The 18,737-nt window shown below is 45.4% G+C and overlaps 1 protein-coding gene across 3 annotated transcripts in view; it reads right to left on the minus strand.

Moving 5' to 3' along the window:
- CCDC15 (coiled-coil domain containing 15) overlaps positions 1–18,737 on the minus strand; it is a 579,868-nt gene that overhangs the window by 192,581 nt on the left and 368,550 nt on the right. For all 3 annotated transcript variants that reach the window (XM_069614562.1, XM_069614561.1, XM_069614563.1), the window contains exon 3: positions 5,934–6,098. In XM_069614562.1, the coding sequence (XP_069470663.1) occupies positions 5,934–6,098 (165 nt within the window). The remainder of the gene's footprint in view (positions 1–5,933; positions 6,099–18,737) is intronic.

The following is an 18,737-nucleotide window of genomic DNA, read 5'->3' on the forward strand; positions in this document are numbered from 1 at the left end:
CCCAAATGGGAAAGCAGATTTAGGCAGAAACACTGCAGCATTTAGCATTTCCCATTCGGGGCTCTCGGGCTCTCCGTGGGGAGCCCGAGAGCCCCGAATGGGAAAGCAGCTGTAGGCAGAAACACCGCAGCATGTAAACACAACCACGTTGTGTTTGAAAACGCTGCGGTTTTTCTTTCCGAGTTTCTCAGGCTCCTCCGAGCCGTTATTTACAATAACGTTGTGTTTATGTTTGCAGTCGCTTCAAAAGCGACCGCAAACAAATACAATGTTTTTAAAGCTGCGGTTTTATTTCTAAGTTTTCCGGGCTCCTCCAGCCTGGAAAACTCAGAAAAAAAAACGCAGCTAGTGCTTATTTGTTTTTTAAAATAAACAGCACTTACCGAGATTCAGCTGCAGCTTTCCTGCTCTGGTCTCTGGTCCCCGTCCTCTGCGTACAGCACCAATGAAGGAAAAGCCACCCAGTGGTAGCTTTTGTTTATTACAGCTGGCTGGCTTTTCCTTCATTAGTGCCGCAAAAGCAAAAGCAAGCACAGGCGGGCGTCCATTTCACAAAATGGATGCGCCCATGTGCTTTCTTTTGCAAATTTTGAGCTTGAATTGCTCAAAATTTTACATAGGGACTGGGGGGGGGGGAATTGGCAATCGTCTTTTTTTTATATTGCCTATCTTTTTTTGAAATAACATTTTTTACCGGACCATCCCTTTAAGCTGCGGTTCCGTATACATATTTATAAATTTACGCTACCATACACTTTCTCTCTGTACGTTGTGCAGAGCATTGTGACGGCAGTAAGGACGCGCCATTACAGTGCCAGGTCTTCACCATTCCCCGTAAATTGCAACTGTGATTGTACTTCCTTTTGCTGGCATTCTTCCCCACCCCCTTTGCAAATGCAGACAGAGGGCAAGACGAAAAGGGAACGCAAGTCGTGCACTAAAACAACACACCCTCCATTCCCTGTTTTGCCCTTTCACAGAATTACTAGGTCTACGCACCCTCAGTGTACTGAACGTTAGAAACGGCCACAGGTGCACGCAGCAGTCAACCAACAACACAAACATCGACAGCTCACATTTCATTGACGCACTGCTTCGCAAAGCAGCTCTTCCATTCTCTAGCAATCCGAGGGGACCCCCATGAGGGTTCTTGTTTTGTTGCTTTCTTTGCAGACACACAGACACATTGTGCTGTGGGTCGAACAACACTCGCTACCACTGTCATGTTATGTAAAAAGGAAACGCATCAAACAAGCGTCTGGTGGCAACGTTTCCAAAACCTTTTGCTTGTGTGGATCCGTACAATCACAGTATCACCTACAACACAGAGAGCAAGGCACTGGGTTAACATATGACACTACTCAGTAACACACAGTACATGGTCCATGAGGCAGCCAGCTATTACGACATCCTTCCCGCAAACTCTTGTCCTGTACGCTGCCACTAATACCGGCTACTTACATCTATTCTTATTCCTCTTTCTTCTCAGATATCTTTCACCTTACTGCACATGCCACACCTTCTACATTCCAATAGATGGGTAATGGAGCAAGCATTGGAAGATTACCATAAGCAATTTCTTTTCCGTCGTTATTATCTGTGCCGGTATGTCCATTTGCGGTTCCGGCAATACGAACCAACCTGCAAACCTTTATGCTGTAAGGCATCCCAGAGGCACCAGATGTTACCTTATCTACCTTTTAAAGAAAATGTGTTGTTCAACAGGGCCCACCAAGCACCACAAAGTACTCCTTTTCCCACTTTGCTAGACGAGAACAGAAGTACAGAAGTGCACAGACAGCATTGGTCACTGGATTTTGCTTGCGAAATAAAAGAGCGGTGAATGCAACCAATTTACACATTGTCGTTAACATTCTGTAGCAAAATAAAGCACTTGCTTGCAACAATTCACTGTGGTGCTTTGGGAATGTTCTGAAACCGTATGCTCCGTTATTGCATGTTCTGCTTTTGCTTGTCGTTCCTTTCCAGAGCTTGGTGCTCACATGACAGAGTGCGCTACGCTTGGCACGCACAAAGAAAATACCTGGAGTGCACGCCGTAAGGAACGACTGTCCACGAGTAAAGTCACCGACGCTTTTGAACATATGATTTTGGACTGCTAGGAGTTTAGATCTTTCTGGAGTGGGGTCACTGGGAAGATGAATGAAATCTTGATGTTGCATGAAAATTATGATTACACGACTAATTTTGGGGGAAGATGGCGTGGTGGAAAATCTCTCCTTCCCACAGAGGAACTGTTTTTTCAGGGCAGCAAATTCCGCCAAAAAAAATAATATTGAGGAAGTGGAAAAGTGAGTAAAGGCCAACAATTTCTGAATGGTTGGATGATCTAAAACTTGTGTCAAGATTTGAAAAGATAATCCTTTACAGAGACAAGAAAATGAATTTATTTGATCAAATCTGGAGCAGATTTTTGGATTTATGATATAATTGAATGAGTCTGTAATATTCTTTTTACTGTTTGAGGTTTTGAGTAACCCGATTGTGATGAACCTAGGTGTACATTTCAGTTTTTGTGATGTCTATGGTTTTATGCTGTAATGTTTATAAAATGAATAAACATGTAAATAAAAAAAAAAGAAGCATCATTTCTGCGAGTTTGCTTAACTCCTACATTCGAGTGTTCATTTCTAGTTAAAAAAATTCACTTCATAGGGGAAGTCTAAATTAAGAGGATTCCTTTATGCTTGCAGCACAACAGTGTGAAATGAAAGTGCAAAGACAATTTAAAGTAAAATAAATACGAATTAATTGTTAAAAGTAAGGAAAAGACATTGTTTTCTGCAGACAAGTGCACAAGTTCATGAAAAAAACTTCTACAATTGTATTTCATGTGAAGACAAACTCCAGTGTTCAACAGTAAATGCAGAAAGTAATAACTCAGTATAGTTCTTGGAAGAGTCTAGTTAAAGAACTCGTTAACCTCAACTATTCAAAACTGAGTACACCAAAGTCAGTCACTTTGAAAGTATTCAGTAATTTATACTAAGCCTCTAAGCTAGCTGCAGAGGCAGAAGAGGTAAAAGAATAATATCAGTAGTTAAGAAATCTAACTACACTTGATCTACACTGAGTTTATGTAGCCTGGTGTATTTTTCCACTACAGATACCAGAGACAGGCCAGACAGTTGGGAGTCTGCTGTGTCTAGTCTTTTTTATCCACTACCCCTTTCCCTTCCTTAGGGTTCTCGACTCAGCTGTAAACATAGGGTTGAGCAGGGAACTCCTGGTGAGGGTCTGTGGGATCAGCATCAGCTCCTGCGGATTCCTGCAAGCCTGTCATGAAATGTTTTTTCCTACATAGAGCCCTTTTTAGGGCAAACCGGTATTCCATGTGGTGCCTATAAACGGGAAACAAAATCTTGAAAGAGAAAGGAGGAGAAATACTAAAGAAGACATAGGGGTTTGTTTCCTGAGATTCTTTGTGCAAGAAATTGACAACTGGATGATCTATAGACTAGAGATATCCAGGGTACAGATAAGAGAATTATGGAAGATCACTATTGAGTAGATGCTTATGTCTTCGACAGGATTGCAATAGTTTGGCGAGGAAGACCTCAATAGGTCAAAACACCCGTTTGTTGATGATAAACATTGAATCTATATGAACTTTGATCTGGAAGAGTGCGTTTGTTAAGACTAATAGTAGTGGACAATTGTTCTTTGTTAAAACAGTGAAGGGAATCAGGAAGGCAGTTATCAGAGCTAATATTTGAGAGTTATTACTGCAAGGGTCTATGGCAGGTAATTAATCAACCTCAAAGGATGAAGAGCAGAGTTAGCTTTGCCAGGACTGGAGCATTTGATACATGGTTTAACACAGATGTCAGTAGCGGTCACTGCTCAGCATTTGGCATAAAAGAGTATTTGTATTTTTTTGTATTTTATGTATTTGTAAATCGCACAAGGCCCAGAAGGCATCCAGGCGCATCTCTAAGGTTACAATATGGTATGAGAATACAGTGGCATACAGAGATTTAGCAAAAAATTACAACGAAGATTAAGTACATACATATATATTACAAGATAGCTGGCTGAGTATTTACAAAGGGGTGAGGCTGTAGGCAGTCACAAGGGTGGGGGCTAGTGAGCTGATAGGGGCGAGTCTTGTGCAGATATCCAAGTTTTGGCCATGTTTTTGAAGGTCTGGAATAGATGGTTCAGCTCTTAGAAGGTGGGGGAGCGAGTTCCAGAGTTTGGCCACCATTACTGGGAAGCTAGTCCCACCAGATCTTTGAAGGTTGAAGCGAGGTATGGAGAGGCAGTTAGTCGGAGCACTTCTGAGGTGTCTGTTGGAAGTCTGGATGGAGAATCTGTTGGTCAAGTAGCTAGGTGCTTGGTTATTGAGGCATTTGTGTGTGAGAGAGTGTGAATCAATTCACCACAGATTAATTTCAAGGACTATTTGGCTATAAGCACCTATACAACTTTTGGCGCCGAGATGCCTCTGGGTTACTTGCCCTTTATAAAAGTCCAAGTAAATGAAATAAAAAGCATACAACAACTATGTACTTTATAAAAGATTAGATCTGATGAAATATTGTTTTACTTGCTAGTGTTTTATGGAACATACATAGGATAAGAAGTTGCAGAGAACAAGAGCAAATATTGAAAGATCTAGAAAGTAAGTTGAACAAAGTAGAACTCATTTGTCAGATAAGTAATTAAGCTGTTTATTATAAATGCTACAACGGAAGGAATGGGAAGCGTGTGGAAATTTGAGGAACAGAAACCGTCCATGCCCCAGTCCCCAAAGTGTAGTAAAACTATCAGCAATGGAAAAGCATTAAAGATAATAAGGGATGAGAAGGCTTTGCTGCCGGAAATGTTAACGAAGTAGAATTCATTGTCTTTTTTTTTTTACAGATTTTACCCCAAATACGTGCGTGTGGGTTTAAGCAAATAACTAATGTAAGGGAGTTAAGGGCATGGCATCTACCCCTGCATATATTTGTCGCAAAATCTACCAGTAAAAAATAAAATAAAAATACGTGATGAAATGTTTTCAGGCAATCACATAGAACCTGATAAGAAAGCTAAGCAGGTCACACAATCACTTCAGTGATCTGTGTGCAACTGCATGCACAGGTTCAAATCCCGGCAGTGCAGACAGAGCCCTTCTTCATGAAGCGTACCATTAAATTGGGTAATAACACCTATAACTGCACCACTAAGAAGCAGACAGAGTCTGGAATGAAGAACTAAATGAAAATATTCAGAATGCTCAAATTGGGGTTGATTTGTATAAATTCCAGCTGTATCGCCAAACAGAGTATAGGCCTCCATAGCCATTATCATGTACGTAGGCCTCTCCTCCAACTAGGAAAATAAATTTCATCAATGCCCTCACATTTAGTAACTGCTAATGCGAGTTTTCACATGCATAATGGTATGATCGGTTGAGTGAGCTGAGCAGTGTTGGGAGAGGCACCCGGTACAGACTGGATCCTCCAGGCAACAAAAGCCCTGTACTGTGGGTGCTGCAATGTTCGGCTTCTACGGATAGCAAACTTGCTCTGCCACTCTTGAGGATTTGATGCCTTTCAGTCGAGCATGAATTGGCAATCAATGTGCCAAAACTAGATCATTGCTCTACCCTCTGTAACTCTACACACATCTTCATGAAATCTAATGACACTGCAAAGGCACACAGCAGTAAAAACATACAAATCAAGCTGTCAGTTGACAAAGTTCTTTAACAAATGACGAGAATTAATAAATGAATGAACATACACTTTGCAGAAACTTCATTCATGTCAACCTTAACAGGCATACCAACATTAGGAGACCACCCATTCCAATAGAGGGGAGGATTGGCATGCATGGATCCTAACAAAATATTCGCAAATACAGACGCAAACTAAAAGCTTTCATTATCCATCTACCATGAAAAGGGGATTTGGGTCACTGACCTTTCCACGACCTTCACTGCAATGAAACTTATTCTCCTTTCCAGCCCGGCTAGCAACTAAGATCTGGTCTTGTTGCTCCGCCAAAATGTCACGAGGTCTTTCCAGAAAGCAATCCTCAAGGTCGTCATTGACACACACTGGAGATGATCTGCGACACAAGGAGTTCTAGAGAAACGTTTCAAAATTATTAGACTAAAAACAACCATAATTAAACTCCTACTTGACAAAAGTATTAAGAACATGAAAAACGTTAAATAACTAGTTTACATAACTTGGATTAATTTGGCAACCACTATTTATATTTAGGTAATCTTCAAAAATGTCAAATAATTTGTTTTTGTTTTCTATGTTTCTCTAGTGTTTTACCACAAAGTGCATTAAAAAAAAATGTGACGATACAGTAATAATAATGATAACAGAAAACATAGGACAAGATAAGAAGACAGACAAAAGAAAACCATCAAGATAGAAATTATATGAGGAGTCCAGGAAAGCTGTCCAACATGATGATATTGCAAAATATGACAAAGGAATTCTGCAAAACAAAGAAGAAATATGGGGAGGGGCAATGCCCACAACTATTTAAAAAAAATAAAAAATAAGTTAAGGCCCAATTAGTGCCTTCCTAAAATGTGCACAATACACGTGCTGGTGTTGCTTGAAATAATTGGGGTGCCACAGGTGGCTATCCACCATTACCAAGTCTAACAAGCCCCTGCAGGACTCATAGGCGCCAAACCACCACTCACAGCTCAGTGCGGGTCTGTAGGATTTTCAGTCCTGGATTACATCCAGACCTTTCTCAGTGGCGTACCATACTTTCAGTTTTTGCAAATATTTTAACGCGCAGAGAAAGGCTGTGATGTCATGTTTTTGTTTTTATTGTAAAAGATACTTCAAGCTCGGTGTACAATTTTCTTCATTGCTTTTTTATCCTGTGACCACCAACTAATGAAGACCTGTGTAGCGCATGTAAAGCTTATGCATCTACCATCTCAGCATAATATTTTCAGTCAGTGCGATAAAAAGTTATCTTTGTTCATTTCATTCCTTTGTTTTAGCTTACTCAGTTGGCAAATCAGTTTTTGTGAAATTCAATTCAGTCTATATAGTCAGACAAGGTTTAGAAAGAACACATACATTCTTGGGGAAGACTTGGGGCAATGGAACATAAGTTTAGGTGGAGCAAAGGAAGCACACCAAGAGAAAAACCGAGTCTTAATGGAATTACTGAAAATACAAAGATTACATAGGATTAGCCAAGCCCCCGATATACTGATGAAGGGAGTTCAACAAAGGATGGTGAGGCTGGAGAAAGCTCAACAAGACTTGCAACGTTCATGAACTCAATTGTCATAGCCTGCCACCATCGTGGCTATGTGAACGGTTCTCTGGCACAGGTCCACTTCCCCTCTGCTCTACTAACCCTCCCCCTCATATGTCCCCCTCCCCAGTGCCCGTGGAATTGGCATGCCGCCCAGTTATCACATCACCCAGCGCTGACTCTGCTGCTTTGGGTTGCCCATGCACCGCACGCAGCCTGAGCTTCGTCTCCCTTCTCCCAAGCCTGTGGTGTGTTTTGATCACATGGTCAGTACAGAGTCCAGGGCCTCCCTGCTCAGCGAGTTTACCCAGGAGTTTCCCCCCTCGGATAACAATACACATTAGCTCCCCCACCCAGGATTCCTAGCGAGGCCTCCATTCATGGCGTAGCTACAGTTCGTTTGTGTGCCGGCGTGTGTCCCCCCCCCCCAGGACGTGCCCCATCCCTTCTTGCTTACTCCCATAGGTGGTAGGTACACCCCCCCCCCCCCCACACCCGGTCCTGAAGCAGCACCTTTAATATGAAGGCATTAGAAATATTAACCCTATTAAGGAAAAGTCATGTGGAGCAGAATCGTTTTCAAAGTTGGAGTTGGAAGAGCCGACATCTCAGTTAACTTGAGGGGCCAGTGAGAAGTTGTCATCCCAGATAGGTGCCAAGATTTTTTGTATTCAAAGATGGTGTAATACCAAGTAGGAGGGAAAGAAGGAGCGATCCCAAGGTTGTTGCAGCGATTGATCAGCAAGTGGATAAGCAAACAGAGCATGGAAGATTCGAAAGCAGACTGGAGGCAAGTTTGCAGAAAGCTAGCCTCATGGAACACGACACACAGTTTTAGTGTTAAGCATGAGAGGGGGGTTGTGAGATGTGAAGGCGGTGTAGAAGAGGATAAAACAATGTTTTGAAAAGATGATGGTAATGGGGTCAAAGGAGAGGACCAGCAAACACAAGAGTAAGTGACTTAGATACTTTCAGGCAGGAACCACATTGTGTAAGTCCTTTATAAATAGGTAATAATGCTAAAAGTCCTACAGAGCTCACAGAGCGATTACATACAAACATCTTTAAGACTATCCCTGGGACGCCATGCTCAGATCCCTATGCACACAGATGGCCTTGGAGGTCGTATGGGAGTCTTAGTTACCAATAAGAACCACCTTGCTTCCATTAAAGGTCTCAAACCTCACCTTCCCAGGAGGAATACAAGAAACCACAGCTAACTAACCAACTACAGAAAACAAGAGACGGTCACCAAGCATAGACACCAAACTGCTATTGTGCTTTCAAATATAAAATACCCTTGTTCCATTTTGAATGTGGATGCCCGTTAAAGCCATGTGTGAGAAATCTAAAGTTAAGGCAAACAACAACATACTGGGTCATCATGCCAGTGAATTCATGCCAGCACACAGACAGGCCGGAGACAAAGCAATGGCCAGAATAAGTCTAACACCAGTAACCAGTGCAAGGTCAGTGCAGTGTGTGGGGCAGTGGAAAGCACATGGAATTAGCAGGGACCAGGAAGCAGGCCTCTAGGAGGCTATGGTGAATATCCGTGCAGGGTAAGAGGGACACTTGCTAGGGTGGGTGGAGGGGGTGACAAGGTACAAGGCGATGTCAGGTAGTGCACTCACCCCAAAGAGAGCACTTCAGAGATACTCTATGATGCAGCAATCGGCTAACGTTTGGACCCCGGGTGCAGGATGAAGGAGGCATGTCGACAACAATCTGCCATAGGAATGACACCGGCAGAGCGAGAGATCCGCGTTTTTCCTTGAGAAGGATGACGTCGATACGAGAACAGGTATCCGTCCAAACGGAAACCAAGCCAGAAGCTACTAAAATGCTCACAGGCCTTTCATGAATGCATTAAATTCTAACCCATCACTTTTGCACCATTTTGTTATTAGTATAATACAGTCTCAACGCGATTTTAAATACAACACAATACAAAAACAGAAAAGAACAAATAAATATACCAAGAGGGACCACAAATCAACATTTTTAAATAATCCAAATATCATCCAGTAGGTTCTTTTGTTAACTGGTAAATTAGGGTTATGTAATTTCCCTTGCAGAAACGATACAATATGGATTCCACAGAGTGGGAATTGTGGATAGAATCGCCATATGAGTTGATATATGCGTATGATGGCCAAACTCACAAAGAAGGAGAAGTAGTATTGTGGACTCAAGGATGTTACAACCACAAAATCTATAGTTACGATCAATTCTTGGTATGATCAATCTTGCCTCGACAACTTCAAAAGATTCTATCAGGTTAAATGTAACTAATATATTTATCTAATATGTGGTTATTAGGAAATGAAAATAAATACCCAGGACAGCCCTTGCGTTCAAGGCACAAATGTATATAAGAAGCGCTTTTGGTGCCATGTGTTAATATCCCTGCAAAATTATTGCCATACAAAAATATCACCATATTTTTGCAGCAATATTAAGGCATGGAACCTGCGGGGGACACCCCCGCAACCCCTGCAATAATTTTAAAGGAGCGGGGGACACCCCTGCAACCTCCGTTTCCAAAAACCCCAAAAATTGTCCCCCCCCAAAAATGTCACCTATGGCCGTTCCAAGCGACCACATATATGGTGATATTTTTGGTGGGGATAATATTACCTGACACCACGGTTTTGACCTTAGAACCACGAAAGATTTTAGATCATAGAGAACAATCATTTTTCTGAGCAGCTCTTCAAAGCGACAACTGCCTGTGGGAGCCATGAGGCTGTTGGAACTCTAGTTACAGGCAGTCATAAATATACCATCTATTACTGCAGTGTGGTTCCAGATAGATAACCCAGAGCCAAAACCGACAGCAAACTGACAGAAGAGGAATTAATACAATGGTGAAAATTATTAAGATACCCAACAAGCTTTAGGGAACGAGCCCTACAGAGATTGAACTCCAGAGTGACATACTCTATTGCGGCTGAGCCAGGGAGCCAAATTAACGTTTAAAAAAAAAAAAAAAAAGAAGAAAAGAAACGTTCTTTTCAATAGCATCCAGATCTTTTAGTGGCCCATAATTCCTCACCATATAGTAAGGCAAGGAACATTTCAGCTCAGTAAACTTTAATGAAGGCATTCTGCGAAAAACCTCTGTTTGCTAGAGAAAAAGTGAGCCCAGCTGGTTAGCCATGATTTGGGTTGTCATCTGCTAAAGACCCCCTGTTTAAGGAATGGTTCGGTCAAAAAATATTATTGTCCCTATGGGTCGGCCATGTGCTTTTAACCATAATTCGATCGATCGTACAAACACTTCTTATGCATCTTACCCGAGTTTTCGTCACTTGAACGCAAGCACAATCAGGCAGCAGGGCGCTGCCATTTTGTGATAATCCTATCACTTGCCGCATCCCCCTGGGTGTTGTGACTAGGGGGTTGTCCTTCCCTCTGTAGTTTGAAAATATTGCATCACTGATTTAGGTGCAATCTGGTTTTTAGACCCTTTTAGGTGCCCATAAAGTTGGGGCAACCATTGGGAGAAACAATAACCTTGTCGGTGAAAAACACATATTTCTTACTCGTATGTAAAAAACAGTCCATAAAAGTTCTCGATCTGTACGCTGCAGACGTTTCGGCAGAATAAGTAAACGCCGTCTTCTGGGGCCAGGAGAGTCAGAGAACTCGCTGTGAATGCTGTGCGTATCGATGGATGAACCGGGGAGGTTACATTATTAGTCCGTGTGGGAAGAAGAACTGGCCGCTTGGAGCATGAATTGATGGCGCATGAGGGCCGTTGGGTGTAGATTCGAACGTTATAGTGATGAGGCCCAGAATCGAGTGGTGCTCTGGTTCAGGCGGGCCTGGTAGTGCTAATGGTGCTTAGCGTAGTGTATTCGAACGATGGCAGCTGGGCATTAGTCCGGACACGACTGCATGGATTCAGTTCGTAAAGAGCGCCCTGGAACAATGCAACAGTCAGCGCAGGCAGTAGCAGGGACGGCGTCTCGAAATGGCGCTGGGTGACCTGCGTTTGCGGCACTAAATCATATCCCCCGCCTCTGAGCCCGACATCACTAGACGCTTAACGCCCATTTCAGAACACCAAAGCACGTCTCGTGTCAACATTCTCTGCGCCTCGGCTAATGACATGTCGCCATGGAAACTGCAGGAAGCAGCTTTCCTCGACAAGTATAAACAGAGCGTTTCACAACACACAACAGCATATTTTCTTTTCCATTCCTCTCGCTGGATTTCTTTGAGTATTCTGTGACTCGTTTCTGTGCTCTGGTCAGCTACCTTCGTTGCTTGTAGCCCATGTGAACAGATACCAGTAAGACCGCTATAAATTATTTTCGTTTCTTTACCACACAATGGCAACAATAATGCCCTACCTGTACGAGCCCGAGTATTCCGAGGAGGAATTACTGGAAAGGGCAAGCCCTGTAGACGATGGGGATTTGGACAACAGTTGGGCGGACGTTTCAACAGATGAGCCTGGGCCTAGTCGCATGGACGGTGTTTCCACCTGGTGTACCTGCAATCGGTGCACGCTAATGCCAACCGAGGTGGAGAACTGCTGCTGCCGAGAAAACTCTGGATGCTTGTCCTACATATCGCAAGGCGATCCACAGCCGCAATGCGTTACCGAGCTGCCAGACTTCACGGCAGTCTGTCTCACACGGTCCGTGTTGAGGATTTGGACAGTGGTCAGTACAGGGGATTTTCCCTAGCTGAGCTGCAACCAGACCTTTACAATGTCTAGTATTATTGTGCCATCAAAATAAGAAACCAAATAAAACGCAACATTTTTTAATCAATGGTTGATTCAGTTTTTAAGTGAATCAAGTGTGTCTCCATTCAGCAGTGTTCCGGTGTCTTGTCTGCACGCCTCTCGGCCCATCCATCCCACCCCCCACTATCAAAGGCAGTTCGCACCAGTAGATGTGCGCTGCCATGGGGTGCTGTCAGGGGCGCGAACGGCCAACGTGCCAAACAACATATACACTTCAAAAGGTATCCTACGGCCAGGGGCCATTGTTCACATAGCCTCCCCAGACCTCGTGTCTCCAGGCAGGCCTCCCCTGAAGCAGACCGTGCCCCTGCAATCCACATAATACCACGACATATACACGTCATTCATTCAAACACACCCCTTTTTGTTTTACCAGCATTCCAACTGGCACTGCTTAGTGTGGGGTTAAACAGTAGTAGACAGATTGAATCAAAATCTTGTTGCGGCTGTTACACATGAAGGTGTATAGCGGGTAGTGGTCTCTTTCCACTGTTTTGATTACATGCATGTTTTTTTTAACAAAGGGCCGAAGGAGTTGATCCACAAATACATAAAGAATAGCTGATGCACCGTTACTGGATACTTGGGTAGATTTCCTAGAAAATGTAATGGATATTGTCCATTTAACATTGTCAAACCATATAGGTATAGCAAGTTAGCCCACTGGTTTCCTTTAGGGTCTGTAAAATTCTGTGTACAATCAGAAGTGGCATGGACAGGCTCAATCGTATAATCGGGAGGAATTTCGGCATTAAAATCCATGCATACAAATCAGTAGTTTGCTTATGTATGATTCTAAGAGGCTCACCACTTCCTTGAGTATAGCAGAACAATCTTACTGCCCGGTGGGACATAAATATTATAAGGAGTAAGTGTCACTAGAGAGTTGGGGTTGGTTGGGAAAGATGCTGGAGGCATGGGGTTGTTAAACAGGGGCAAGATGTTGACTTTGGTGAGCTTCCGTGAACTCCGCGTGATAGCTGGAGGAAGTGGATTGGGTGAGGTTTTGGATTTCCTGGGTTGCGGCATGGTGAAGTGGATAATGTGATGGTCTGACCAGGGGCAGGGCGAGTTGGCGGTTGTGGAAACCTCGCAATTGTGAACTGCCATCCAATCTAGTGGGCGTCCCTTCGTGTGGGTGGGATTGGTGATGCGTTGATTGAAGCCCAGGTTATGGAGGGCTTTAGATGGTGATGTGGTTGGTTGTTCAGTGGGGTCATGAAGGCCCAGATTTAGGTCTCCGAATCGGAGGATTTTGGAGGAGAAGTTATCCTGCAGGATGTGTAGTAGGTTTACCTCAAAGTTCTGAGAGGGGCCGGGAGGGTGGTATATGAGGTGGATAGTAATGGTGCATGTGGGCGAGGGGGAGAGTTTGAGTGATAATATGTCTATATTGCCATCAATGGAGATGTTAATTTGTCTGAAAGGGAGGGCGTCTCTAGCAAATCAGGGCTATGCCACCGCCCCTGGTGGGGGGCCTGTCCTCCTAGTGGATGGTGCATTCAGTTGGAATGGCAAATGAGAGGGCTGGGCCAGATGCTTCATGAAGTCAGGTCTCTGATATAGCCAGTGCGTCAAGGTTGCGTTCTGTTATGAGATCGTTTAGGTCTAGTGCGTGTACAGGTAGGGAGAGAGCATTATTGAGTGCACAGTTTAGGAGGGGCTGAGTGTCTGTTGGCAAGGCTGGGGGATTTTAAGGATGTGGTCAATGTAGGTGGTGCTGGATGAGGTGGGTTAAGGTGGGTTAAGGTGGTGTTGGTAGGAGTCTGGGTGTGGGGAGGATAGTGTGAATGTGTAGACCCTGTTCCCTTGTTGGGACAATCATTTGAATCAGGGAGGGTGTTGGTGAGACTAGGCTCTCTTGTGAGGTGTGGACAAGGGTAGGTTCAACTGATAGGGAGTGGTGGAGGTAGGTTTTGGTGTGGGGGGTGCTATTGTGGGGACTTGCTATATGGCTGTGACCTTTGCTGACTACAGAATGTGTAGTGTGTTTACCGAGATGGTTATGAAAGTAGGGAGAGTGCCGCTGTACACCCGACTTGGGCTTGGTGGCTGCATTAGCTGGGCACGAAGTAGCAATGTAAGTCCACGGTGTTCTGACCCTGGTACGCATCCGGAGTGTTTGATTTCTAATTTCAGTCATTTGAGGCATGGTTCTGGAAACGTTTTGGCAAAAGCATGTGCTGAGCCAGTTCCCTGTGAGTAGCTATGCAGTGCGATAGCCTCCTGGGCTTCCTTCTGTGAGCCGGGAGGGTGAGGGGGCGGGGAGGCAGCAGCACCAGCAGGCTGGAGGCGCGAGTCCTTATTCAGGCACGTCTCTGTTATTGATATTTTATTTCTATCGCGCTCGTACACAAGTGTTTCAGAGCGCCACAAACATTGGAAGGGGGAGGCTAACCACAGAGGGGATGCAGAGGTTGTGGTTTGCTTGGGGAAGGCAGGCGCTACAAGCAACACCAATCTGTCTAGTGTACTATCTGCATAGGTATTTTAATAGCAGCTCTACTGTGCGGACCACTCAATCCGTGTGCGTGCCCGAGCACCGATGATCTGGGGGATGCATTCCATTAATGGAACAGGCGCACGTTGATTGGGCAGGTTTGTTCTACTGGGCTGAAATTTAGAAGGGAAAGAAGGAGCCGGTAGCAGAGCAGTGCTGTGTTGGTAGAGCTAGTGGCGTGGATCATGTGAAAAATTTCGTTAGTAATGCTATGCGCGTCGCCTTGATGTTCGTGTTACCAGTGGCAACCTCCTCTGTGTCATAATGAGAGAGGCAGCTTGCTTAGAACTGAATCTGCATTGTGTACTGGGCGAACATTCGTAGTATGTGATTCGAGGATCATGGTGGGTGCTTGATTGTGGATGAATTGAGCTCAACCCATGCAATCATTAGCCAGCATGGCACTATTGCTGTGCTAACACAGCAACCCTGGTGGATCGTTTGTGGTCAAATAGTGGCGGGGTGTTAAGAGTGTTGAAGAGATGCATTTGTAGGGTGGGTGCATGTACGCCGCAAGAGGGGACTGGGAGTTGTAGTGAACGGGTGTTTGGTGCGTTTGCTGCTGGGCAAGTTTGCTGTTGCTGTTAGGTGACTGGATCTGCGTGCACGTAGGCAAGGTGTCTACAGCGTCTATGGAGCGGGTCCGTATTACGGGAGAGGGGTTTGGAAGCAAAGAAATGATTGACAGGAATTGTTATAGGCTTAGCACACACGCAATCAGTGGTGCTTTCTAGACTATGTCAAGGAATATGGCATACGGAGGGAAAGGGTCCTTCAATAAGGCAGAGTATGCATTTTATCTCTGTGCCACTGTAGCTGATGTGAGGAAGGATGTGAGGGAGTGGGAGGGGCAATGGGATATTTGCAGTACAATACAATCGTCTATACATGTTACCATTAGCATTGCAGTTATCAGAGTCTGAGTGGGCATTCCAGATCATGTGAGCCATAGTCTTACCTTTCAATTGGAAAGAGGGGTTGTGCAGTGTTTGCGAAGCATGTGTCGCTTCGCGCTCGACACCACAGAGTTCACCAGAGACTGAAGCTGGAGGTCTTGTTTTGGTGGAGGCCGGCTTCGCCTGCCGGCGCAGGGGGTTGGAGGGTTCACATTCATTCACCAGCCAATCAGGGTGTTGCAGGCACAGGGCAGCCTGGGAACCAGGTGAAGAGGGAGAGTCAAAATCCACCCCAGCTCACCGTCCCACCAGACACACCTGTCCGGAAGAACAACTAAAGGAACCATGATTGATCGTACCATTTCAGACCGATTCCCTGGACACGTGACTTGGCCGAGCCGACCAAAACTAGCAGCTGGGAAAGCAGAGCAGTCTCACGCAGCCAGACAATGGCTTGCAACGAAGTTATTACAGAAGAAGTTGAATGATGCATGATATAGACGGGGCACTCCATAGTCTTTGGTGGTGCACACACATTACAATGCAGACACATAGTAGTTCTTATTACCCTGAAAAGGTACACTCCCAAGCTGAGAACCGATTTGGGTCCCAAGGTTGGGGGTGACAGCTCTAGCCAATCACAGTACAAGACCCTATGGGTGGGTACCAACGGCAAAAACCAACGGTAGGACCCCCCCACAATGCAACATTTTCGAATAGCTCCTTTCAGGGATGATCCCGGCCAGCCATCTGGCCATGGGAGAGCCATTAAACTAACAGATATAGGGTCGGCCATAGGTGGACTATCCCTCAGCACCCAATCCACTTGATCAATAGGTTTGCTGGAGAGGGGCCCAGGTTATGACGTCATTGTGACGCGAGTTTTCCTAAAAACTGGCCTGCGAGCCAGAGTTCGATGAGAAGTTCCAGGAGCTTGTTCCTTTTTCTGATCCCCGATGGGTTTGAACTTGCCGTCTGCCTGGGCCTGCATTCCTTTTGGGAAGCAAAGGAGTTAGGCCTTCCATGAGTTCTGAGTCACTCCTAGCCACCCTCAACCTGCCTGGGAGTTTGTTCTAACAAGGTGGTAGGCAGAGGATGGTTGCCTGCGCCAGCCCGGCACAAAGCCGACCCCTTTGCCGCCGTACCTGAGAGGCTGCTATATCCCCCTTGCGTGTATTTAGAGAAGAACGGGAATGCGTACCTGTTGAAAAGGCAGTCGGGAGCCATTTAAAAATCATCCTGCACAGAATCGACAAGTTGTCCAGGCAGACCGGGATGGGGAGGCGAGCGCCTTGACGGGGTAGCCAGCAGCCAAGCAGCGCCAGTGCAGCACGGAATATAAGTATTGGTCCAGGCTAACAGCAGTTGTGGGTGTAAGGGAGGATGTGGAGTACTGGGAAGCATTGGGTATTGTTAGTGTGTATTGTCTAGTATTCTAGTAGGGACTGGAGCAGAGGTAGAAGCATTGTCTTGTATGTGTAGGCAATATTTGGTCTTAGAAGGCTTGGATGATGAGTTTATGAATAAGGTATTCCTGTGGGTTGGGCGTTTTAGCTATGGTCATAGATGACGGTATGCCCGTGAGGGTTAGCTGGATCTATCCTAGATTGCGGAAGGTGAATTGGCTGGTTAAATCCCCTGGAGAGAGGCGTTTCACACATCAGGCGACGCAACAGGTGCAGTTCAATCACAAGAGGCTATTGGTATACTCTGCCCTGAATAGGCGGGAAGACAGTTGTGGGGTTGGAGTAACAGGTCATTGTTGTGTGTGCATGATCGTCCATCTATCTGTATTGCAATTGTAGCTTGGTGACGTCACCCTCAGGTTGCACACAGGACGGCGAAAATTTGAATGGTGAGTGAACTTGGGATTGGCAGACGAGGTGTAACAGTGGCGGTGCGCGGAAAGCGCATGCGCAGAATTGTGGTGGTGTGCCGGAGAGAGACAGTGATTGTGAAGGAGGGGCTGTGCGCGGAGCACGCCTGGTAAGGCGCAGAGCCAAAGAGGCTCGCAGAAGTTGGAACGTTTTATTGTTGTACCGTGACTTTTGTCCCTTGAACAGCGGATTATCAAAAGCCTCCATTTGAGGTCAGGTAAAAAGGGGTAAAAAAATGTATCGGAGAAGTAGCGGGGGAGTCACCTCCTTCAGCATCGGTGCAAGATATTGCCACCTTACAAAGAAAAGATTGTTAGGTATAGTATAGAATGGTCCGAAGGTACAGGGGGCAAATTCACCAAACCATGGCCGCCCTGCAGCAGTTTCTCCAGAGATGTGCAGCAATCGCTATCAACACACATACAGGGTACTTACAAGGGAAAGAAATTGACCAAACACATGGGGGTGTTCGAGTTATGGCGCATATTCCAGGAGGGAGAGGGGAGGGTTTGGGGGGGGGGGGGGTGTCGAGGCGTCCGCACCTCCCCCTACCCCTCTGAGTGTATCTGATGATACAGATGAACAGGGAATGTACCCAATTAGAGAACAGAGAGCAGCAGAGGGGTATTCAAATCCAACATACAAACCACCACCATACACTAAAGAGGACAAGCCGAAAGGTGCAGGACAACCTGCTAACAGTATGGGAGCAAGCGAGGAGGGGCTGCAGCGCACAAAGGCAGAGTTTGAAGGCATAGCTACGGAGGAATGGATAGCAGCACAGAAACTCCTGAAGCTCAAGGGGAAGACCACGGGAGAGGCAGATGGGGCAACTAGGACGATCGAGAGTTTGCAAAAGGATTGCAAAACACTTGATTGGGCAGAACAAATTGAGGAGGAGGGAAGGGAGGAGGACAGGGAAGGGAAGCTGGAGTGCAAGGACAGGGAGAGAAGGAGAGAGGAAAAGAGCGAAGAAGGGACAGAGACAGAACTTTTGGAAAAGGTGCAAGAAGAGAGAATAGAAAGGGATCTTAAGGAAATGAAGAGAGCAGAGGAAGATGAGAGAGAAGAGGGAGAGAGAAAGAGAGAGAAGGCCGGAGAGACGAAGAGAGATGGCTGAGCACGGAAAACACAAGTTAGCAGAGAGGGAACAGAGAAAGTTGCAATTGGATAGACTGGCGAGAGAAAGCGAGCACGTAAGTAGGAAGATGAACGAGCAATAATGGCAGTAAAGGCACAGCTAGCTATGGACTGGGAGAGAAATAAATGCAAGGAAGAGAGAAGGTCAGAACTGGATAGCACAAACCCGCGAGGGAGGAGCACGACAGCAGATAGTGGAGCAGGCATAGGGGCATGAGCAGGAGGGAGCAAATATAACCTAGTGGACATTGATCTCAGCATGAATTCCAACACAGACTTGACATCGAGGAGAACACATTTTGCAA

This window comes from Ambystoma mexicanum, chromosome 9 (genome assembly GCF_040938575.1).
Source record: "Ambystoma mexicanum isolate Mex_15411 chromosome 9, UKY_AmexF1_1, whole genome shotgun sequence".
In the NCBI taxonomy this organism is placed as follows: domain Eukaryota; kingdom Metazoa; phylum Chordata; class Amphibia; order Caudata; family Ambystomatidae; genus Ambystoma; species Ambystoma mexicanum.